Below are 26655 nucleotides of genomic sequence, written 5' to 3'. Positions count from 1 at the left end.
ATTCTAAATTCATAAAGGTTAAAAATAAACTTATTAAATTTAATCACAGATGGTGTCGAAAAAGTAGCATGCGCCAGATGTTTGCAATTGAAGCATTAATATAACTTCCAAAATTTAAGGAGTGTGGTTTACGTTCACGGGTAGATTGGTGAATGTTACACATATAAAGAGATTATTTGAACCGGCCTTTGACAAGTCACATGCCCTGTAAATGCCCAGATTTCTATATTCTTCTTCTTCTATGTAAAGATATCATTTTAATAAATGCATAAAATCCTTTTTTTTATATTTAAAGCACTAACTTGTGGATCATTGTAATATTATATATATTATTTGGAGAAATAAAATAACCTTGTTTTTTGATCCACTCACTTTTATTATTATAAACCAACTAGTTTCGGCAACAACCTGTTGCCCTCTTCAGGGTTTAATTTATATAAGTTATAAAACAAACCCCGAAGAGCGCAACAGGTTGTTGCCGAAACTAGTTGGTTTATAATAATTAATTAAATAAAGTATTTTACGAAAATGGCGCTATATAAATTATCCAAATTTATTATTATTATTATTATAATAAAAGTGAGTAGATCAAAAAACAAAGTTATTTTATTTCTCCAAATATGTATAAAATTCATATGATTAAAAAATAAATACATGCCATATTACCATGCAAGACAATGTATTCATTTAACAGCTTTTAAGTAATTATGGAATTGATCGAAAGATTTAATTGAATTATCAGTAATTAAGTCATCCTAATAACCGAAAAACTTATTAAGATGTACAGAATACTTCCAGAATCGCAGAAACGGGAAGACGGGACTTTCAACCAGCTCTCATTTGATAACGTTTCTTTTATGTCCTGGTTATATTATATATTTTTAAAAAGTAGGAAATATTTTTCAGGTGATGTAGTAAAATTTAAGGTTTCATTGGCACTTTAAGTACTACATACAACTACAAATTAACTATTTAAGTATAAATTTTTGTTAATAACAAATAATTTAATAAAAGTATTTTCTAAAATAAATAAATGGGGGAAAATGCTTTTTCAAAGTACGAATATTGGTTATTTTAAAACTCATTTTCCTATACATTTTTTGGTAAACAAAATACATTCTGACTTTTTGCGTGAATAAAGTAAATAATAAATTTAAAGAATGTGTAAATAAATTAAGTGCTATGAAAAAAAAGTTAACATAAAATTTTTAAATACAGTTTTATGATGAACGTATATGATGTATTTATTATTTATTTGTTTCACTAAAATTATATCGAATTTAAATCAAATATATTTTGGTTCAACTTAAAAGATTTTAATAAAAATAAATAATGAAAACAAATTAATGTCATATAACATTAATAATTTTAAAGTAACTACTAGGGCCGTCAATGAGTAGTGCTTGTATAAGAAAATAAAATAAAAAATGTATTTTCTTGATAAAAATTAAACACAAGCATCATTGCCCAACTTTCATGTATAAGTGTAGTTTAAATTTTTTTATATTCAAATTGATTTCACATTTGCTTTCGATGAGACATATTATATGCAAAATAAGTCACAGTAAAATTAACGAGTTAACACATTTCGGATAAGTATTTTTATAAGCCTGCGGACCGCTGGCGACGGGATTTAATAATTGTGTACATATAGTTTAGACCGTAACAAAGAGATGTTCATATAAACACTATTCAAATAATTATTTCTATTTTGACTTTGAAATTAGGCTGGCTCAGAAGGTAGAAGCACACTTCCCTTCCTTAAGCATCAATCAATCAAACGGGAAGAAATACCTTTCCCGTCCTTAGTGTGTTAAGATACTGCTCTATAAAAGATGAGCCTAGCTTTGATAGTTTAATCCAGAGGTTCCCAAACTCTTTTATCTCGTAGACCCCTTGCCTTACCTGATATTGATTTTTATCAAATTCATTAACTTCAAATGTATTTTTGACAGCCGGTATATGTAGTGTTACTCACTTTGAACCACACATGTTAGGTTTTGTACATTTATATTTTAAATTCAAATTAAAACATAGACCCCTTGCAAGTTGTCATAGACCCCTGGGGATCGATATAGACCACTTTGGGAATCACTAGTTTAATCTAACTCATAATGTATCACTGTTTTTTTTTATGTTAAAAAGAATAATATTAATTTAAAGTAATAATTCAATAATTCAAAATGAAAAATGGGTAAGCTATATAAAATTTCAGCTGATAAAATACATTTATAAAACTACGATTGGTCCCCTGCTTGTTTGCTATCATTATGAAATAAGTACACTAAGTTTCACTAAGTTTAATGCTAGAAATTTAAGGCTATGATAGGATTACTTAAAAATAGTACACTGAACTCTCTTTTTTACACTTTTTTATTTAAAAAAAAAAAACAATTTTAAAATAACATGCAGCAAAAAAAGGCATTTATTCAACGATGCATAAAGGTAATTTGTAATTTCCTACATCCCTCACATGTATAGGATGGCCCAAAATTAATCACTCAGAATATGTTTTAATTTTTACAAATGGTATTGTACGTCAATAATATTTGACAATTATGAACTAGATAGACAGCTGTAGTATAAAAACAGATTCAGGTGGAGCAAAATTAATCATCCAATTTTGTTTTTGAATAACTTTTTTACTAAATAAATAAAATGATTTTGTGCGATGGAAATCTTTATTTGGACCTCGACAATTTTTTTTAAAAAGTGAAAAAGATGATATCCGTCAAGTGGTTGCCGCCAGTATTGATATATATTTGTGCCCGTTTTATCAATCTATGTGTATACTGCAGTTGTCTAGATCAAAAAAGTTAAATACGATTGACGTATGACGCCATTTGCAAAAATTGTAACAATTTCCAATAGGGTAGTTAATTTTGTGCCACCCTGTACTTACAACTGTACAGAGAGGTATGCGGAATGGGGCTAAGTGAATAATTTTTGTTGCCTTTGACTTTTCTAAATAAAATTAGATACATTTATTTAGATACAATATCGCTTGGAACATGGGAAATGGGAAGTCCAGAGTAAAACATTACATGCGTACTGCTAGTTTGATTAGTAATATAAAAATATTACTAATCAAACACGGAGTATGCAGCAATGCAAGTGTCCCCAAATCTCGATATTTAAAAATAATATGCAGCATTGAAAATACTAAATAAAAAAAATTTATGTATTTTTGACACGCTATATGAATTACATTTAAATTTGCATAGAAATATAGTTGCAAACATTACATTTTACATTTTATTATACTCTTAAATATTAAAAACGATCTTTTGAAAAATCAAGTTTTTTGATATATGATGTTGTTGAAAGGAGTGAGCGATATTTTATGTTGATAAAATTTTCAGAATTTTATTTAAAAATAAAGATAGTTTAACAATTTTTTTATATTTATTCTCTCATTGAATTATTCACCATTTGGATGATATATCAAAATGTCTCATCTTGAGATGAAGCATCTATTTTTTATAAGTAAATAAATAAAAATTATAAGCAAATGTAATTTTCTATAATATGTATAATAAATAAAGGTTAAATAACGAATGTAAAAAATTCTCTACTAAAATAAGTTAAAAATTATTATTGATTTTTTTTGTGTATAATTTGACTACATAAATAAATAAACAATAATATTTGGGGAGATAGAAATGAAAAAATATGAGTAATGAAAGTTGAATGTATATTAAAAGCATTATTATTTGTAACATAAATATTTTTAAATAACATACGATTAAAAAAACGGAAAATATGGAATGTTGACTCATTAAAAATGTATGTAAAACTTTTATTTATTCATTTAATTGAAGTTTTCAAAATATAATATAATATTGAGTGAGGGATTAAAAAGTATATGAAAACTTAAATCTCAATATCCAAAAGTGATCTTTTGCGGAATCAAAATTGATAAATCCTATAATCAATTACTCCTATTAATACATCACTCAATAAGTTTGTAGGATTGTTGATGAAACTTCTCCATTTGGTTTTTTTTTAAATTCCTCCTTAAAAATGCACAAATAACGCAATATGATAATCGCTTTTAATGGTTCTTCCTTTCTCAAGGTATTCAATGTATAAATGACTGTGCATATCCCAACGTAGCGTAGCCTCTGTAGGCCAAAACTTTATTTGTTTCCATTTTTGGTTCATTTCGCCGGCTGCTGTCCACTGCCGATTTGACTCCGGAGTGAAGTGATGGATCCACGTTTCATCTATTGTTACAAGGTACATTTTTTTTTGCACTGAAATAGCTCCAAACAGCACTCTGAATCATCTACATGTTTTTGATCGACCTTAAATAAACACGGTATCTGTTTCAAATTGAGCTTTCTCATGGGACAAATGTTGATGCAAAATTTGATTGCACTGCCTTCTGGTATTCTTTAAGGAGTCAACAATCCCACATAGCTTTAATTTACAATAGACCAAAATTATTTGAGGACTTTTTTATCATCCTAAGAATATATTGAGTGATGGATTGTGCGTAGTAAGAAATGAAAAAATATATTTTAAAAATAGGGTATTTCCACTTTTTTATGTTATTAATAAATGAAGCTCGTATATTCCGGAGCCCTTTGTGGGCAGAAGGCTGATCTCTTGGCTCCAGAATATATGAGATTGGATAGGGATCAGGACCATTGAGGCACAGTTTGGAGCTGGCCAAGACAAGGACAATTACTCTCAAGTGATGATAGTCCACGTCAGGGGGACCTGACATGACAAGCACGGAAGAAGAATAATAAATGAAGCAAAAAGTTAAAATAACACAAATATATAATATACAATAAACTATCATGATATAAATAAATACATTTAAATAATGTTCTTAACATAATAATATAAGCAACAATATCAGTTCAAACATAATATTTTGGTTATTTACTTACAAAATCATTATGAAAATTAGTGAACAATGTTAGGAATACATTTTTACTAAAAATCCAAATGCATATCACATATTAACATGTTCAATGAATAAAGTCAAAAGAGAATCAATACTGCATAATAAATTAAGCTTCACAAATAATGCCTTACAAAATTCCCAATTTTTTTAGTCCAGCATCCCCCTATTAAAGTTTTTTCATCAAAAGGTGAAAAAATTTGCCAGAATTTACCCCCTTAGAAATAAGGAAGGAATAAAAACATATTACTTACTTCCTAGTACTTCTATATGTTTCTTTGGTCCCTTTGTGCCCTCTAAAAGATGTCTAGAGAGCAAACAAGGGGGGGTTTTTTGCACACTTTGAGAAAGACTAATAAATTTTAAAGAATTCTCCTCTTTATCATATAGAGAAATTTAAAAATCATTATTTATATTAAATTTTGTATTTTAAAGCGTTATTAATTTTATGAAATGGTAATATTACACTTTTTCAACAGTTTTTATTAATTCTATCAAAAGTACATTTGGCAGACAAGCGCCATTTCTCCAATAAATTGATTAAGTAGCATTTTTTCAAGATAGACTTTCTTCATTGGACGTGTCAAATATGAGTATTTGATACATGCAATAAACATCCAATCAGCGTAGATTTGCAATGTGAATGTTCAAGTATCTCACCAATGAATGATTTATTACATATTTGTATGGTTTAATTGATAAATATTAGGCACGTTATTTGAAACAGTCAATTTATATATTTTGACGAAACAATGTTTATCACAATAGTTTTATTCATCAGTGAGGTAGGCCGCTAGTAATTCTGTGAGCTAAAGAGAAAGACAAATAAAGCGGGAATATATAAAATGGTGAAAAAATATATACAATTTTTAGATTTTTTATATACTATGCAAAACACAATAGATTCTAAAATAAGCAAGCAGAGAAGAAGGAAAAAATAATTCTAAAAATATATGATAAGAGGATTGTACAAATTGTATATATATTAATGCTATTCAAAATGAATAATTTTATGGGTTTGGTTTGGTTTGGGTAGGAACGAAAAATGAATGAAACTCCAATATAAATGAGTTTTACAAGGTTTGTCTTGCAGAAAACTTTTTGAAAATTTCAATTTTTAGTGTCGCCATCTATCAAAAATCAGTGTCGAAAAGGTAGTCTTTTACTAAACTTATGTAAATCAAAATTTTGTAACTTTTGCAACTTTTGCAAAGAAATGCTAAAAACACACCGTCACTTTTTACGCTATTTATTTGCTTTTAATGTTGCAAATGTCATGAAATTTTGACATAACCTTAGTGAAAAATCTACTTTTCCAATGCTGTTTTTTTTTTAAATAGGTGGCTTGTAATTTCAAAAAGTTTTTTTCTGTAAGACAAACCTTAAAGGTTCGAATATCATTTAATAATTAATATATTGATTTAATGACTAACTCAAATGAAATAAGAAACTAGGATAAAAAACATGCAGACATTTATTTACTATAGTAAATGAAGGTTATAATAAATACATACATACAAATGAAAGCATACAATAAAAATATTTACATGTTTGTAACATATTAGAAGTAATTTTAAAGTTATTTGTTCCCTAAATTCATGTATTATATTTATTTACAGATATGTATTACAATTTATTGTTGTGATTATTTATAATACAACCCCAATTTTAGAAAACTGGAATGGAAGAATTATTTTTTTATTTAATTAGTTGATAAAAACTACGAAATGCACATTTCGATAAAAAAAAATGTTATAAAACATATGAGATTCAATAAAAGGTAGCGAGCAAAATGCGTTTAAGTAGAAAAACGCTTAATAATCTGATAAATGCAGGAAGATTTCATGTCTTCTCTATGCATCTATAAATATATGTAAAGCAATGTATTCATTTATTTTTTTATTTTAAAATGGTAAACAAAAACTGCAGTAAAAATTCACCTAGTGATTTCATCACGTGATATCAAATATCAATTATTTAATTTAATTCATAATTGCAAACCAATTAGTACTTCTGAAGAGTAACCCATAATTATTTAATAATTAAAATAAATAAACTAAAAAAAAATAAATTAAAAACAGCTTCATAATTTGAAGCATATTAAAATATATCTGGAATAAATTTAGATGACATGTCACATAAAAATTCGAAGAAAGTTGCTGTACAAACATTCTTTTGTAATGGTTTCCAATTTTTTTATAAAACCATTGAAAATATTATCGAGATGGATTCTATTTTGAAAAACCGTTATTTATTTACCTCAAATTTAAAATGTCCTGTAATCAAAATTTATTATTAATGTATTTAAAAGACATTGAAATATGCACAAAATACTAGTCAAGAAATAAAAATGTACATAAAGATGCAAAAAAAGTATTTGAAAATAATAATAAAGGAGAACTAAGAGAGATAGAGATAGAGAGAAAATTAAAAAAAACTTTTGCATTAAATGTATTAAGTCTGGATATTTGATCCTATTTAGGAATTTTGTTAAGTAAAATTGAAGACATGGATGAAAAAAAAAAAATCTATGGAAAACATTCTACCTGTCCATAGAAATCATCTGAACAGAAGTACGACGTTACTTGAATTTTATAGTACAAATGTACCTAACTTCAAACTAGTAAAATCCATAGAAATTACCAAAATATAGACTGAGAGAAAGTATTAATATTTTCACGAATTCCTCATCTATATTATCATTGTTTCTATGGATTTAACTACAATTCAATAAATTTATCTGTGGAATGATCAACAATACAAAATTAACCTCTTTTTTTTAAAAAACATTTTCGAATAAAAGATTCCCCAATTTTATATTTCAAAGTGCCAAAGTGAAAATTAATCAATTATTTTTTCATCAATTAATCAATTATTGTATAGTTTGAAGTTAGGTTAGATATGAAATCTCGAAGCGAGGTCGCTAGCATTGCGGTCACCGGTTGTGACAATGGAATGGGTGAAATCAGTCGGCGTGCGGATGATCCGGTTCCTCGGGCGGGTTGGAGGCCTTACCTGTAGATCCTGCGGCTGCGGGGACTCCGTAAAGTGACGCGGACTCTTCCGCATCCAGATCATCCTGAGAGCTGCTTATCCTCATAGCTACGCCAGGAAAGACCGGGAAATTAATAAGGTTATCCACTTTATTTGGAGTGTATCCAAATTCTTGTTCACAAATCTGAGTTTTATCCACATAGGAATGATATTTTCTACATTGTATTTCTTAACATAGATGAAGACACCTTGGGAATTGAACCCGGGACCTCCAGTATGTAGTCAAATATGCTAACATCTTACAAACATATTTAAAAAAATATTTGTTGTAATTTGCGTATTGGGGTTCTATGAGCGCTTTATCAGGGTTTGATTTGTATGAAAAATACAAAATTGAAATAAAAACATATTTTGAGGAAAATACCAAATTAGGTGATATCAAATTGAGACTTTTACTGTAATTAGAAATAGTTTCAAGCAAATTCATGTGTACATTTTAACATTTTTTTGATAGTCCCAAGAAAAACGTAAGAGAGGATTTACTGCAGTAGATATTATAATACAAGGCAGTCATAGGAAGAAAATACATTCTTGTTTGAAAACTTAATGAAGTGGTTCCACAGTAGTAAGTCGTTGTTTAGAGTGGTGTGGGCAAAATAAATATTGCCATAGAAGAGGAATTAACTCTTTGTTGACTTTCAATAAGGATTTTATATTTTATTTGAAAAATGGTAGGTTCTTTTAAATTTCAAATATATGACATTAAAATATATTGGGTGACAGAGTCCACTACAGTATCTACTCAATGAATTAGGGCCACGCAGAATTTCGCGCAATTTCTCAATTCAAACAGGAATAACTCAGAGAAAACCTTGAATAAAACAACATTGAATTTTATTTACACATGAACACTTTATTACGCTTAAATTATGCATATATTTTCATATAAATATAGTTGGTATTTAGTATTTCCACCTTTGGCAGAAATAACTGCCTCAATTCTTTTTGGCATACTTAAAATGCACTGTTTTATCATGTTTTTTATTTCTTCGTCTTCTGACCAAATTTTTTGAATATTTTTTTTTAGACAGTCTACTGTCGGATTTGGAAATGAGTATACCTTATTTTTTAACATGATCCATACGTTTTCTATAGGATTAAGGTCCGGAGAATTTCCAGGCCAGGGGAGCAAAGGCAGATTTTTGTTAGACAAAAATTTTATTATTGATTTAGCCCGGTGGCAAGGTGCCCCATCCTGCATGAAGGTGTATGGACCTTCTGTTGGGTCGAGTGTGGTAGAAGGGCAATAAAATTCGTTCGAGGACCTGCTTATAGGAATTTTGGTTCATTGTTCCTTCCACGAAAAACAACGGCCCAGGTAAATTGTTAATAATACATGACCAAATCATTGTTGCAGGGGGGTGTTTGATAACTTTTACCACACAGGCCTCATTGTAACGTTCCATTGGTGTTCTCCTGATGAATCGACGGCTCTCTGTCACGGCTTCTAACCGGCACTCATCACTAAAGATGACCTGAAAAATAATGAAAATTTAAGTTTAATTCAAATATATAAGTTTATTTACTAAAATGATATGTTGAAAATTCAGTTTAAATAAATACCTTTTTCCAATCATCTACCGAGTAATTTCGATGTAGCCTGGCCCATTTTAATCGATCTGCTTTCATTCGTGGTGTCAATTTTGGTACTTTTACAGGGCGCCTGCATTTCAGATTTACTTCGTAAAAACGCCGCCTCAGTGTTGATACCGATATATTTATACCCTCTTCTTCCAATTTTATTTTTAATGTTTTTGCTGATGCACTACGGTTTTCTAAGGCACTTTGAACGATTTTTCGATCAGTCCTCGGTGTTGTTTTTCTAATCCTACGACAGTTCTTTCGCCGATTGCTGGTGGCGGGTGACTGATTTTTTATTGATTTTGAAATTCTGTCCACTGTTTGACGAGAAACGTTTTCTTTTTTTGAAATTTCTCTATTAGATAGTATTCCTAATTTCAGTAGCACTATAACACTAGACTTTTTTTCCTCAGAAATGTCTTTACTTTTTCCCATTTCGTCCTTTTCAAAAAAAACACTTGTGTTTACAAAAAAAAAAATATACTCTATGAACTAAAATTATAAATTAAGTTTTTTTCACAAGACACGATACCTATATAACCTCTCTGAACAAAACAACAACCAGAACTCAAGAAACTTCACTAATAAATGAGATAGGACTATTTTTTGAACTTTCAACTATCTGTCTACCTGTGCTAATTAGGGACCTTTCTCAGAAAAAGGGTTTGAAATTTTGTAAAGGGTTAAATAATCCAGGTATATTTTACATATTATTGAAGGTAATATACATGATATTAGATGTCAATAGAAAACTTAAAGTATTTATGTAAAATAAATATAATAATCCAAAAGATTTCAGAGTATTCAAAAAAATAATGGGTGGCCCTAATTCATTGAGTAGATACTGTACAGTCCATACACATAGAGCCACCATATACATTCAACTACCTCATAAACCAATGTGGTAAAATTAGTTTGAGCTATTTCTTTGCTTATACCAGATACGGGCAAATCCATAAAGGCTAATTTTTTACCCTTATCGCTCACTCCTTCCAACAACGTCATATTTCAAAAAACTTGATTTTTCAGGAGATCGTTTTTAAAGTTAAAAAATATAATTAAATGTATTGAAAATAAATATCAAGCCACTTATTGAACTTTTTATTGTGCAACAGATCTTTTAAGGTAAAACCTGAAGGTTTTTTTCCATTTGAAAAATATTTAGTATGTATAAAAAAATATTTATAAAATACCTTTTCTTCAAAATGCAAAAACAACACTTTCTACCCTGTACATAGTAGGTAAATATTAAGTTAAAAATATGCCGCTTTTGCTGGGATATGGTACATTTTCTGGGCATTCCGAAAACACGCACCACTGAAAATTGACAATTTTTGATATATGACGTTGTTGAAAGGAGTGAGCGATATATGGTGCAGGCAAAGGGTTTATTGAGTAACTGAAGAAAATCTGTTTACCATAAATATGATTCAACCATACTCACATCGCGTAGGACGTCCGTTGTTGTTCCTATATAAGGCCGTCTCTAAGTAATGCAATCCTCCGTTGTTGATAATATTGAATCCGCAGAGGAGCTCCATTTGTTTCCATCGGTGTACTCTTTCCTGATTGGCGATCAAAGAAAAAAAACGGATCAAGGCTACTTTACAAATAATATAAAACATAAATCAAAAGACGTAGTTATTTGAAATATTACACAGGTCGACGGTAATTTTGTTTACCCTCTCCGGGAATATGGACGTAAATGAACGTCGGTACGAATTTTCCTCAAAGGAGTATCGACGTTAATGAACGTCGAAGTCTATCTGTCAGTTGGTGTGATGTAATTTGTATAGTAATGACATCTGTGGATATTTGTATTTAACTTATAGTCATAAAATAACCCCTAGAGATGGTGAACTTCATTTTTTATTTAAATTATTTTCAGATAATTTCTATCTTCATAATACAAAGATTTTATTTAAAAAAAAAAACATTTTAATGTAAAAAAAAAACACTCCCTAGAGAAAGTCGGACGTCAATTATTGTACTCCTGGAAAGGTTAATTGAAAACTGTCTATCATTGTAAACAAACTTCGCCTCTTACACATACATGCATCTCCTCATACATACCCGCCCATTATTCCGACTTCTGGACCTGACAAGTCAAGTATTTGAAAACTTGATGCTTTTGCCTGATAAAAAGGACCATTTTTTTGCAAAAACAAGTCTTCAGCAATTTTAGCATACATATAAGAAAAAATCTCAACATTAAATGCTTGACACTTCGGTTTACAAATGCGTTACATTTTTGAAAATCAAATTGTACTTTCTATTCAAACATCATAAATAAGTCTATTCAAACATATTTTCAAAACACATCAAACTAGCTATGAATCCGTATCTTTTTTCAACACGACTGCCGTCAATGCGTGGCTGAAATATTTGTATGGACACAGGAGCCGTGTTCGACGCGCAGAATGTGTTAAGCAGAGTTTAGTGAAAAGTAAGGAATACCATGCCATAGAAAACTAGCAGTGTAAAACTAGTAGCAGATTGCTTCGATACATACTTGCAATTCTTGGGTGACTTCATTGAGTGCAGTTCTCGCCTCTACAATCGAACGGTCTACGTCGTCTATAGATTTTCCGTGAGTAGAGACAAATGCACCGACGAGACTGGAGCGCTTTTTCCTCAGCTTCTCGCACTAAATCAATAAGAAAAATGCGCTGCTAAAATGATACATATAATTGCCATCAAGGAAGTAAAGATCATACAAAAAATTAAAAATCAATTCATAAAATTTTTGGGTGGCTGTGTGATTTCGACACACGCAAAAATGTTGTTAATAAAATAACTGGTCAAATTGTAAGCTTCATAAAAATTTTGTCCGCCTCCGTAGTGTAATGGTCAGCGCGCTCGGCTGCCGTTCTGGAGGTCCCGGGTTCGATTCTCAGAGGGGGGTCTTATAAATATAAGTGATTTTTTCACTCTAATATTTATTCAATATTACCCTGGACTGGTACCTGAAGCGGAGGGCTGATCACCTTTGCTTTGTGTGTTAACGATCAAGATATGATCTGTGTTTATATGATGCAGTGCCCTATGCACCATTGGGGTGCAGATACGCTCCCAGAGTATAAAATAATTCAGAAAGGATCTTACATAGGTTCAAAAATGAAAGGGTCTCTGCTAAATAAAAAGCTTAGTCAAATCAACCGTAGATTCTGCCGCTAACTCACACATGATGTGACGTTACGATTACCCAGACCATATTCATCTTCATCGACTCCCTAGACCTTGACCACTTTCAAGTATTTGAAATACTTTATCATGCTAAGTTTTCCTTGGTCTTCCTTTGGTCCTATTTCATTCGGCTCATTACTACATTCGGCTCATAAATTAATTGTATTATTATACATACGTATATTAACACACTTCGGACTGGAAAGGTATTTCTACCCGTTGGGTCGATTGATGCTTAAGGATGGAAAAGGTATTTTTACCTTCTGCGCTGACCTCATTTCAAAGGCAGAAAAGAAGGAATTTTCCAATGTTTTTATATGAATATTATATACCAATCTCTTTGTTAAAGACTATGTAAACATAATTATTAAATCCCGTCGCCAGCGGTCCGCAGGTGAAAAAAATACCCATCAGAAACGTGTTAATAGTAATAATTGATAAGTATGAGCTGAAAAACGTATGAAAATTTTGTATTTGAGAGGAGTAGAAGAATGCTCGGGATATCCTGGAGAGACCACATCTCAAACGACGAGGTGCTACGATTAATCGAAGAAAGAAGGCACCTACTCGCGGCTATCTCCAAGAGACGCGCCGAATGGATAGGTCATGTGTTGAGACAAGAGGGTTTCCTGCACATAATAATAGAGGGGACGATCGAGGGAACAAACGCCAGAGGACGCCAACGCCGCCGCGAATACAAAAGCGGCTTATATCGCTCACTCCTTTCAACAATGTGATATATCAAAAATTGACAATTTTTAGTTGTGCATGTTTTCGGAATGCCCAGAAAATGTACTATATCCCAGCAAAAGCGGCATATTTTCAACTTAATATTTACCCGCTACAGGGCAGAAAGTGTTGTTTTTGCATCTTAAAGAAAAGGTATTGCTTAATTATTTTTTTAAATAAACTTAATATTTTTCAAATAGAGAAAAAACATTCACAATTTACCTAAAAAGACCTGTTGCACAGTAAAAAGTTCAATAAATGGCATGATATTTATTTTTAATACATTGGTGTTATATTTTTAAACATTAAAAACTTTCTCCTGAAAAATCAAGTTTTTTGATTTATGACGTTCTTGAAAGGAGTGAGCGATATGAGGGGACATGGGCTGCTCGACGTATGAAGAGCTGAAGAGGGTTTCGGAAAATAGACTAGAATGGAGAAGGAGATGTCATCTGTTGCTGCAGACCAATACGCAGGATTGAGACCAGAGAGGAAGAGTGTTATAATTACCGCCTCCCTGGCCTGCTGTAGCTGCTGATCGGCGCTGTTCTTCTTGCGCAGGTAGGCCTTGTTCTCCAGCTCGTGTGTGAGCTGCAGCCACATCTGCAGGCCGGCGGGCGGCGCCCAGCAGCGGTCCTCTAGTTCGCCCTCCGCGCGGAGCAGCTCCGACCTCAGCATCTGAAGCCAGACAACCAGTATATTAATACAGCGAAACCTCTATCTATCGTTCCTCTAATAATCGTTTTCCCGGATGTGTCGTTTATTTCTTCTACCCTGAATTCATTTCATACAAAAATAGATCGCATCAATCGTTTATATCCACCATTTTACCGCATTCATCGTTTGAATTATGCTGCATCGTTGATATAATTTGTCTTTTTTTTTTTTAATTTTCTCAATTTTGCTACATTCGACGACAATATTTCAACGTGTGGGATACAGACTACTGAAAGCTTGTGTGATGGATACAGCAGAAGAGGTCTGAAGATCTTTGGGTTTTGTTCAACTTTGTATTTTTTTTTAATAAATACATTTATTAACATGTAAAGCATATATTCTTGAAATTTCCACCTACTAATGTTTTTTTTTGGGAGGACGGTATCTTTACTCGATCGTATCTCCTTGTGTATTGACTTCTTTATCCCGCATTCATTGTTTTCCCGCATTATTATATTTATATTTTAGCGTTTATTTCAATAGGTCCCTTTAAAAACGATAGATAGAGGTTTCACTGTACCATATATGTAACATCCAAACAAAAGGTTTCTTAAATTAACCACAGATGCTGTCATGAACTGAATCATGAAGTGACATGAGATTTTTGATATATTGCTGGTTAAATGCCAAAGGGCTTCATCGCAAATAAAATAAAATTAATCAACTCTTTATTCCAAAAAATTATATCTAAATTGTCAACATTTTCATATTCGAAAAAGATACCCATGATTCTAGCGTTAGAAATGTCCATTTCTAACACTAGAATCAGTGTCTTTTGAATTTTTGGAAGGAGCAGCCGTTCTCAAAATGTGGTTAGCAAATACAGTAATTTGAATGGTATTAACACATTGTTGTTGGGCAGTTTTGTTCATCAACCTCGACCCTTATTAGTGTACTAATTAGGGTCGCATACTAATCTCAAGTAACCTAATTACAAGTAACCGCACATCCCAAAAAAAACCTTCCATCTAACAATTAACACTAAGGGAACACACAAGCATCGCAAGCGTTTATAGAAAAGCATTTCTTTACCTCTATTTCATTTTTGAGATGAGAAACTTCGAGATCAGAGTATGAAGTAGTCAGAGAAGTGCTGCATGTTTCTTGAAGTCGCTTTTCCAAGTTTTGCTTTTCAGTGGCAACATACTCCTGAAAATATACATGGATTCATAAGACAACATCTTAAACAATTCATACCTGTTTTTCTAACGAATCACATTTTTTCAAAGTCTAAATCAGGAACTTGCGGTCCCAAGCTGGTGCGGTGCGAAAATATGAAAAACAAAATTTAATGGTGGCTCATTTACTGAGCAATTTGAGTTGCAAATACAATGACTAGATGGCAGCACCCTTGCAAAGTGAAGTTGTGTGCGCTTACCTCACAACAGCAGTCTATATATCTTTGATTCTATATCATCATACTAAGAACAATCGAATATATCATGGGAACTATGTGTAGGAATTTGTACAGATGGTGCTCCATCAATGGTAGGTTCATTGAAAGGATTTGTGACCCTTGATTTAGCAATTTGGATGAAGAAATGAGAGTAGCTATATCAAATATTAGACCTAATATCGCTGAAATTTGTAATATAGCCGACAAGTTCAGGTGTCACATCAAATAATTTTTGCCGCAAAAAGTTTGATTAGAATATTTGTTTTTATGTATTTTTTTTAAAGGAATGTAATTTTTAACTTGTCTGTAATAAAAGAAACAGTTTTATTATTAAAAAAAGTTATCTTTGTATGTTTGTTGGATCCTTAGTGTGTGCTGCTAATTTTTCTTATGATCAAAAGTGGTTCCTGACTTAAAAAAGGTTCAGAATTACTGTATTTAAGGATATATAAAAGGTTCATACGTCCCTTTTGATTTTTTTCTAATACAACCTTTTGACTTGTGCCAATCAAGAACAAAATCTGAATATCTTTATATATACAAATTCAGCTTGTATATTTGTCTGGAAAACTCAAAAAGCAGTAGAAAACTCAAAATGCGGCCTTATGTTGGATCAGATAAATGAATGAAGCCTTTAGAAGTGAAAATGTTCCCCACCCCTGGTTAAAATATAATAGTTACAAATCAATATTATCCCATAATGATTGAATATTAATTTTGTTCACATATATAAAAAATGTGTGTAAATGAAAATAGGTACTGGCGCTGTTTTAGCTGATGTTTTCCACTCCTTAAAAAAAATTAATAAACAAAACCTCCGGATTTGTATATTTTTTAATTAACAAAATATTTTTCTGAACAACTTTAGCCTCAGTTCAAGAGAACAAATAGGTTAACTAGTAATTATCCTGTGTTTTTAAATAAGAATTTAAAATATTTACTATCTTCATTACTATATATTTTAAATGTGTTAAAAGTGCATTTGATAACTATGCGACCCTAACGAATTCGAGGCAGTTGTGCCAGATACGACAAATTTGAACAGCCAATCTGACGCTGTACGCAAAGAAAAGTAAACCTTTGACTTTAATTTTTAAATTGTTTTGTACAAGAATAAACATAACAAAGGCCCCTTGAGGTAGTATTCTATGAAAGTGGTGATATATAAATTATCCAAAATTATTATTACGGGTATTATTATTACTAGTCTATGCTGATTGTAGTCAAGTCAGTTTATTGTTTGGTAGACTTGTTATATATATATATACTGTTACATTTAATAAACTTTGGTAACAGTGGATGGGGACGGCGCAGGATCGGGAGGAGTGGAGGCGGAAGGGGGAGGCCTTTGTCCAGCAGTGGACCTCAACGGGCTGATATGATGAACAATATTGATAGAAAGTTATTAAATATTGATTGAGGAATTATCTTATCTACATTATTACAGAACAAACACAGATAATACAAGCTCTTGACACGATATTACATCAATTTCATGACATTATTCTTATCAAATCCGATGAAACAAAGAGGAAATCTGTCACTCATTTTTCAGGTATTATTTTTTTAAATATAATTATTCATATAGGAAAAACCGTGAGATAAATCACTGATTATGGTAATAGAAGCATGTTTAAATTAATGTTATGAGTTAGTTAATTAATTACAGGGGTGGGCTGCCAATTTTTTAATAAGACACTAACCACGGGACCACAACCCGATTTCACAACATAATATAAATACAAGTTCAAAAAAAATATATTTAATATATATAAATATATAGAATATAATAGATATAAAATATATAGAATATAATAGATATTATAAAAAGTAAGAGTAAAATTAGATTTAAAAAAATTGTAAATTGTGAATGTAAAGATAGAGTAGAAGTAATGAATGAATGTTAGTAGTGATTAAAAACAGGAATGGTGTCGACCTGCTCTAGGCGGGCCCGCTGCAGCTCCTTCTGCAGGTGGTCCAGCGTGAGCTCGGCCTGGTGCAGCGACTCCATGTCCTTGAGCATGCGCTGCATCTGGCGGCGCGAGGCGCGGCCCTGCTGGTACGCGCACCACAGCCCCACCACGGCGCCCAGGATCAGCGTCACCAGCACCCCGTCCTTCCAGCGGTGACCGCCATCTGGAACCGACTCCGAGTAATAGTAACCGCTCGCGCACATTTGTGCGCATCTCACACGGTAGCCAAACGACAACGCAATATGATCTAAACCCCTCGGAACAACAGACAACTATCTGTCCGCGTTTAAGATACACATATGAAATACCGACCACGATCGTTGTTTGCGTAGTTGTTGAAACGTCAGTTATTATCCCAATATGACAGGATTAAAATTATAGACGTTCATATAACAAGTGGGCCAAGTATGCAATAAATTCCAAAATATTTTTTAAAAATTCCAAAATACGTTAAATAGCAACTTAATTTTCCTGAAACCCAGGTAACATTTGACGTGATTGATTTTTTTTCTTAAAACACGGTTATTGTAATTAAAAAATAAAATTTTCTTTGAAAAAAATATATGGTTTTGAAAAGAAAACAGTGATTGAAAGGTAAGAAGTTACAAAAAAATTATAAAAAACATTTCTATGTATTTTCTAATAAAAGTCAAATTTCAAAATATATTTTTTTAATTACATGCAAAGGCACGACTGACCTTTTGTTAGCCGTCCACGTTCTGTAATAGAATTTTAGGAATTCCCATTTAATGGACAAGGTGATGAAAATATTTGAAGAATTGACAGTTTATTTATAGATTTGGTGTTTAATTTGTCAAAATCTATTTTAATTTACATATTAAATATCAAAATTAAACACTGACTAAAGTCTACTAAATTGTATTAATTTTTTTTTAAACAAGTAAAAGTTAAAATTTGTGACAATGGTTTTGCCTTGTTACGGCATTTTCAAACTAATGGTTTATTTATTTACTTTTAAAATTTTTGTTTACATTTCATTTCTCATCATTTCATGGTACATGGATTTATTTATCTATATATTTATTGAAAAACCTAAAAAAATCCTACATAGGTCTCCCCATGCATGGGAATAAAATATAAACTACGATATGTTGCAAATTATAATAATCGTAAACCAGAAAAAAAGGTTTAAGAAAAAAAAGATATTGAGTAGAAAAAAAACTAAGAAATATTAATGAAAAGATGTAAATTAAAAACGTGTTAAAAACACAAATGAGAAAATTAAATCCAGAGTATGAAATAAACATTTATTGATGGATTTAAAACCAAAATCTATAAATAAAATTGCTAATTTAGTTTTTTTTTTTTAAATCTTTAATCTCTCAAAGTTATTCACGGATTGCTTTGAAATTTTGACACAATATTGAATATATACTAACTAACTAACTAACGATCACGCCGCTTCCCCGCAGGGGTAGGCAGAGAGAATCGAACGCCACACCACTCTGTCTTTGCAAACATTCTTTGCCTCTTCTACATTCATGCATCTCCTCATACATACCCGACGATTATTACGACTCCTGACCCGGCCGCTTTCAAGTATTTGACATACCTGATTGTGCCAAGTTTTCCTCGGTCGTCCTCTGCTTCTTTTCCAACTACATTCGCCTCATAAATTTGTTTAACCGTTCTTTCTTCACTCATACGCTCCACATGTCCAAACCATCTCAACACACCTTTCTTAATTTTATCGATAGTGCTTATCTCAGCCTTACATTCTTTATATATTATAAACAGATATATTATAAACAAAATATGACTAAGTACAGTACCAACAGCTCAGTCATGTCGAGGTAAACTGTTATCAATATCATCATTATATCATTCATAAATAAAATGGCAAAAGAAATACGTATGAAAATGTTGTGAGATGTCCCATTGATTAGCATAATAGCTGTAAATTTTATAACAATATATTGTACAAACAAAGTAAACAATTAATATTCACACATTTTGTTATGTCTGTTAACTGTACACACCACTTATCAACAGCTGTGTTCATTTGAGCTGAATTAAAATGATTTACGTATATATTCATTATCGAAAACTCTTCACAAAATGTTAATTATAAAATCTTCAACTTTTTAACACATTAATGATAATCTCAGATTCAGCGATACAAATGACAGCTATAGGGCGTTGAATTTTACCGTCCGCACGTCAGTTAGCGTTTTAAAACGGTGATTGGCTTGGATTGGCTTGTGCTTTTGTTCATCTTTCTTTGGATCGGAGGTCTTGATCGGTGCGTGAACACGTTCCGCGTAAATTCACGCTAAACTGTCGTAGTCGCCTTCATTTTTCAAAACCGGACTGCCGGACGGTAAAATTCCGGGTAGTGGACAAGCGCCCTTAGAGTGTTTGTGCACTACATTGAATTTTAACGTCCGGCAGTCTGGTTTTTAAAAATAAAGGCGACTACGACAGTTTAGCGTGATCGAATTTATGCGCACAGTGATCACGCACCGATCAAGCGCACCAATCCGAAGAAAGACGGCCAAAATTTTATCATGCTAACCGGACTGCTAGACTGTAAAATTCCTGTGGTGCACAAGCGCCCATAGCCGTTAGCCAGACATTACGACATTACTGTATATGGAAAAGAGGGTTACAATCGGAGTAAAAAACTAACTAACCATCACGCTTTATACTACATAAACTATCTATTGTATTATATTATATAAAAAGTCGAGTTTGTGGTCTGTTTTAGAAGGTTTTTAGCATCCAGAATTTTGCGGTGAAGACCAAAAGAGATGAAGAGAGGAATAGGGCGACCCCAGAAAAGATGGGCCGATGACATTGTCCCTGACACGGGTAGTAAGTGGATTGAAAAAACCCCATACGAGAAAAGTCTGGAAAAAATTAGAAGAGGCTTACATCCAGCAGTGGAGAAACGGCTGACAATTATTGTATTATATTCCATACCCATGCACAGTCTATGTTTATGTGGGATTTTTGTTTTTTGTATTAAATATATATAAATAAATGCATGCATCGTGAAATGATGAAAATTAAAATGTAAACAATAATATATAATTTAAATAAAATACTTGCATAATACCACTTTTTAAGTTTATTCATATAAAGACAACTAGTTTCGAGAACTACAGATGTTCTCATCAATGGGTGAAAATACAAAAAATACAAAAACATTTTGTACACATTCAGTTTTTGTACACTTTTAAAACCCACTTTGCGGTATTTTGCAATACCACAATGCGGGATGTTTATGCCATATTGAGGGAATTTTAAATCCCACATTGCGGTATTTTTAAATTCCACAATGCGGGATATTAATACCATATTCGGGATGTTTAAATCGCACATTGCGGTATTTTGCAATTCCACAACGCGGGATATTTATGCCATATTGCGGGATTTTTAAATCCCATACTGCGGTATTTTGCAATACCACAACGCGGGATGTTTTTGCCATATTGAGGGATTTTGAAATCCTACATTGTGGTATTTTACAATTCTACAATGCGGGATTTTAGATCCCGCATTGTGGGTTTGAATCTTACAATTCGGGATCTCAATTCCAAGTCATCGTCATCGGTGGGTCACGTAAGTATTGTACTACGTACTTATATGAATATACGCTGTTCTGCAGCTCGCAGATTGAAAAAATAAACAAGTTTTTGCTTGAATTGATTTATTGGTTTTTTCAGCGATCGTAATTAGTTCCTAAAAGCGATTTTGCGAAATGAGGCATGCCAAAACAAATTAGCGGGAGCGAATAGAATGATCGCACTGAAATCGGCAGAGCCATTATGAACGGCTACAATGCAACAATCGAGCTAGCAAACCTTGACTATACACACTCAAAATGTTGTAAATAAATTAACCGGTGAATTATAAGCTAAAATAAAAATAGAAAATCACGTTTTCAGGCGTTTCTCATATATCTCGCTCACTCCTTTCAAGAACGTCGTAATAAAAAACTAGATTTTTCAGGAGAACGTTTTTAAAGTTTAAAAATATAACACAATGGTTTATATTAAAAATAAATATCAAGCCACTTATTGAACTTTTTACTGTGCAACAGATCTTTTTAGGTAAAACCTGAAGGTTTTTTCTCCAATTGAAAAATATTTAGTATATTTAAAAAAATAATTAAACAATACCTTTTCTTTAAAATGGAAAAACAACATTTTCTGCCCTGTAGCGGGTAAATATTAAGTTAAAAAGATGCCTCTTTTGCTGGGATAAAGTATATTTTCTGGGCATTCCGAAAACATGTACAGCTGAAAATTGACGATTTTTGATTTATGGCGGAGTTTTGATGATTCTTGAAAGGAGTGAGCGATATGTGAACACTCAAAATGTTATAAATAAATTATCCGGTCAAATTATAAGCTATATAAAAAAATCATGTTTTCAGACGTTTCTCATGTATGTGAATACAATCCAGGATTTTTTAAATTATTTTTTTTATTAAGAAATAACCCGTAAAGCTTCTATTAGAGGCTTGTCTGCAGGTAGGATAGTAAATATAGGGAAAGTAAATGTGAAAAATACATTTAAAATACAAATTACCAAACAGCTATGGTAGACAACAAATTACCCAAACCAATTGAAAATAAATCCTTCTTGAATTTAATTTTGCACTTGGCGGGAATCGGACCCGCGACGTCAGTTTCGCAGTCGAGCGTCTACCCAACTACGCCACGACGCCTGTCATACAAACGGAAAGAGTTTCTGCTTAATCAAAGCTTTCCTCATCCCGCCATAGATGGCTATAGTGAACTCACATGTACTGTGTTACGAGTTTTATGAATATAGTTTCAAGAATTTGAGTAGTATGGTCGTCAATCGTGGGTAGAATTGGTGAATGATGAATCACTTAACCAGCCTATGACAGGTCATAAGCCAAATGTAAAAAAACAAACTTTCATATTCTACTTCGTCTACGCTGAAATTGTCAAAATGTAAAAAATAAATCATCGTTGAACAACAAACTAGACAAAAATATCGAAATCCTTTAGTACACAACCATGATACACGATTTACACACAACAAAGGTTTGATAGTCCCAAGAATTAACAATAAATATGGGAGTCGAACACTGTAATATAATATATCGTTCCGAACATTTTTAATTTGTTGCCGACAGATGTTAGAGGTCAAAATAAAATATGGAGCAAAGGCAAAATAAAGGAATGGGTAAATGATCAAGAGTTAATGTTATGAAAATTTTAAAATGTTTATATTCTTAATTTTTTCTCTTTTTTGTGTCTATATTAGTGTCGTTAAAAACAATAAAAAATGTATTAAAAAAGAACTCCACCGACAAGACACACAATGTGGCTTGGTGGGTCTCTGAAAAAAAAAAGTTCTAAATATTTTATTTATTGTTTCGGCATTAACTTTGTGGTAAGATATATTACAATGATTAAAGAAAACACTTCGTTTTTTACCACTTGAGTTTTATTATAGACTACATGTTTCAGAAGTTAAACTTCCATCATTCAGGTCTGTATAGTAACTATTATTATATAATAGTTATTATACAGACCTGAATGATGGAAGTTTAACTTCTGAACATGTAGTCTATAATAAAACTCAAGTGGTAAAAAACGAAGTGTTTTCTTTAATCATTGTAAGTTCTAAATATGTATAAATTGTGATTTAAATAAATGTATACAAATAAATAAAATAATTAAAAAAATAAAATATTTAAAAGGCCGTTTTCGTTTTTTTTAATAACCATAATATGTCGTTTTCCTGTCAACTCGGTATGTTACATTATCACGCAGGTACCTATATGTACCTCTAGCCGATGACATTGAGGAGATGGCATTGTGTCGGACCGGCCGTCACAATGGCCGCATGTGTAATACATCATAAGTGTAAAACTATATATATGTATATAAAGTACCTACCTATGTGTCTATAACGATGACCGACCATTTTTATTTCAGTGGGCATTTCAAATCAAGTTTCGCCTGAATGGATCATTTTCAGACGGGTGGAATATCTAATTTAACATACTCAACCTATAAAGGATTGTATTAGACTCGTGAAGTGTTTATAACGGCCGATATAATCAATATTTTGGTTCATAATTTTCTTTTGGAAAATTCGCCTTCATAAATACGTTGTTTTCGTAAGTTGGTAATGAATGACGTCACAGAAAAGATGGAATTATTTTAATATTGGTAACATTCCTAAATTATTGGCGGCTCTATTTGTTGATGTCTATGGTTGGTTTGAGAGAGCTTTTATATCATTACCGGATTATTTTACATGCTGAGAGACGCCTGAAAACATGATTATCAATTTAAAAGCAGATTATTTTATTCACAATATTCTTCATCATTTATGTAGATATATAAACAATTTTAAATAACCCCTAAGTGGAAAAACCCAGATTTGTGAACAAGAATTTGGACACCCAAAATGTTGTGAAAATAATTAAGTGATCACTAAAACAAGTCTAAGACAGGTCGTAAGCCCTGTAAATACCTAAACACCCATATTCTTCTTCATTCATGTTCAGATGTCAAAAATGATTTTGAAAAAAAGTAACTCCTGAGCGGAGCAACTTAGATTTGTGAACAAGGATTTGGACACAGAAAATGTGAAGAAATAATATTTTATAATTAAAATGTAACTTTGTTTTTAAATCACTATGAATATTTTATTACAACTTAATTATAATGTCTACCGGTTTCTAAGCTAACCGCTTCTTTGTCATAGTGATTTTAAAACAAAGTAAGATTTTAATTATAAAATGGAAAATCACAAAGTTAGTGCTTCAAATGTAAATCATGTAAATGATATTTTATTCTTCTTTTTCTCGCTATCATCCCTCCTTTTCAATGCTCCGTATTAAAATTAATACATTAACTTGAATATTTTTATGCTTACCAGGTTTTCAACAAACGTATTTATATATTTAAATCAAATATATGAAACTGGCGATAAAACCGCTTGTTTTTTTCGCGTTTTTGACTGATATTTCACACAGCGTACATACTTTCCGATGCTGAATTTAAAATAACACAAAATGGACTAGCAATGCCGAGATCTGATAGTTGAAAATTCGTGTTACACGGATTCCCTATAAAAATGAATTTAAAACGTGTGTTTGCCGGTGACACATCATTACGTGGTATTATAATAAAATAAAATAAATATATATTGTTGCTACGTATGTATGAGGCATCAAGATAATGCTGTCTGAAATCAAGTTATTTTTTTTACAATATTTTGAGTGTCTAAATACTTGTACACAAAATCTGGATTATCTCCAATTTCAGGAGTTATTTTCATATTACATACTAATAAAAGAGTTTCTGCTCAATAAAAAGCTTATTTTCATCTCACCAATAGATGTCTCTAGTGAAGTTCTAGTGATTCAAGAATAATGTTTCAAAATTGGTTCATAAATATAGAACTTCCAAGAATTTGAGTAGTGTGGTTCTCAATAATGGGTAGAATTGGCGAATGTTACACGTGTGTAAAGTGATCACTTAAATCAGCCTATGACGGTCGTCAGTCCCGTAAATGCCCAGACTTCCATATTCTTCTTCATCTTTGATGAGATGTCAAAAAATAATATCAAGTTATTTTTATTGCAAATCAAATTGAAGTCGGGTTGTGGTCCCGTGGTTAGTGTCGCGGACTCTTGAGCAGAGTTTCTCGATTCGAACCCCTCTACCGCAATTTTATACCTATTTCTATTTATCCTATTTATTTCTATATTATTTCTCCTATTTCTTAATAATGAGCCGCTTAGGCTCACAGAAATAGTATAAAATTGAAATATTTGTGAAAATAATAAAAACACAAATATTTCTCTTTAAAAAAGAACTGTTTGAAAATTAAGTTGTATTGTTACAAATCAAGTTAAACTGATTGAAAATTAAGTTCAACTGTTTGCAAATCAAATAAATGTGTTTGGAAATCAAGTCAAACTGTTTGCAATTCAAGATGAACTGATTGAAAATTAAGTTGGACTGTTTGCAAATCAAGTTGAACCGATTGGAAATCAAGTTCAACTGTTTGCAAATCAAATAAATATGTTTGGAAATCAAGTTGAACCGATTGAAAATTAAGTTGGACTGTTTGCAAATCAAGTTGAACTGAATTAAAATTAAGTCGGACTGTTTGCAAATCAATTAACAAACTCAACTGTTTACGAATCAAATTTAAAAAAAAATCAAATAAAAATTTAACAATTTGGAAATGAAGTTAAATTGTTTGCAAATCAAATTTGACTCTTTGATAATCGATTCGAACTTTTAATGAACAAAGTTAAACTTTAAGAAAATAAAGCTGAACTTTTCAGGTAAATCAGGTATTTTCACTAACTTAGAAATGTGAAATTTTGTAATTGGGATGGTACAAATAGCTGTTTTGTGTTACTCATTAATGCAAATGAATTTATGTAAGTACTCTGTTAAATTTCCAAATAAAATAAAAATAAATAAAGTCGAAATTTTAGACGCAGAAGTCAAACGTGTTCAAGACAGCCAAACCCGAGTAAAAATAATAATTTGAAAATAGTATACTAACAGTCTTCGGTGGTCCCTTTGCGATCTAAAAGGCACATGGCGACACATCACTATCTCTTGTCACCATTAAACTTCACAAAAAGCGGGAAAACTACGCGAGCACTTGCACATCACTGGCGATTTATTGTGTGGTATTACACCAACTCGCGGTAAACGTCGACTTGACACAAACTCAATATTATCTAATCTTCAAAAAGTAAAACACAACCCCCTTGTAGCACTAGCTAGCACCAGATAATAATAATGTCCTCGCACCATGGATCTTTGTCAGACGGTAGGAATATTTCACATACTTAACCTATAAAGAATTGTATTAGACTCAATTTGTGTTTATAATAGCCGATATAATTGATATTTTCATTCATCATTTTATTTTGGAAAATTCGCCTTCGAAAAAACGTTATTTTCGTAAGTTGGCAATGAATGACGTCACAGAAACGATGAAGTTATTTTAATGTTGGTGTCATTGCTAAATTAATGGCGGCTCTATTTGTTGACGTCTATAGTCCACCCTCCCCCCCCCTCTTCTCATATTTGTATAACACAAATGGTAGTGGTAAATAA

The 26655-nt window shown here is 31.7% G+C and overlaps 1 protein-coding gene across 1 annotated transcript in view; it reads right to left on the bottom strand.

Annotated features, from left to right (window-relative positions):
• The window catches only part of Stim (stromal interaction molecule), a 103870-nt gene that overhangs the window by 16739 nt on the left and 60476 nt on the right, over positions 1–26655 (bottom strand). The window contains exons 6-11 of the mRNA XM_088272280.1: positions 17515–17714; positions 15215–15331; positions 13976–14143; positions 12063–12197; positions 10995–11115; positions 7931–8017 (exon numbers count right to left, since the gene is read on the bottom strand). Coding sequence (XP_088128406.1) covers positions 7931–8017; positions 10995–11115; positions 12063–12197; positions 13976–14143; positions 15215–15331; positions 17515–17714 — 828 coding nt within the window. The remainder of the gene's footprint in view (positions 1–7930; positions 8018–10994; positions 11116–12062; positions 12198–13975; positions 14144–15214; positions 15332–17514; positions 17715–26655) is intronic.

Source organism: Brachycentrus maculatus, unplaced genomic scaffold, assembly GCF_059751285.1.
Source record: "Brachycentrus maculatus isolate JH-2025_06_01 unplaced genomic scaffold, ASM5975128v1 h1tg000491l, whole genome shotgun sequence".
NCBI lineage: Eukaryota > Metazoa > Arthropoda > Insecta > Trichoptera > Brachycentridae > Brachycentrus > Brachycentrus maculatus.
Note: the sequence above shows the minus strand (reverse complement) of the source record. Positions and strands in the feature narration are given on the sequence as shown.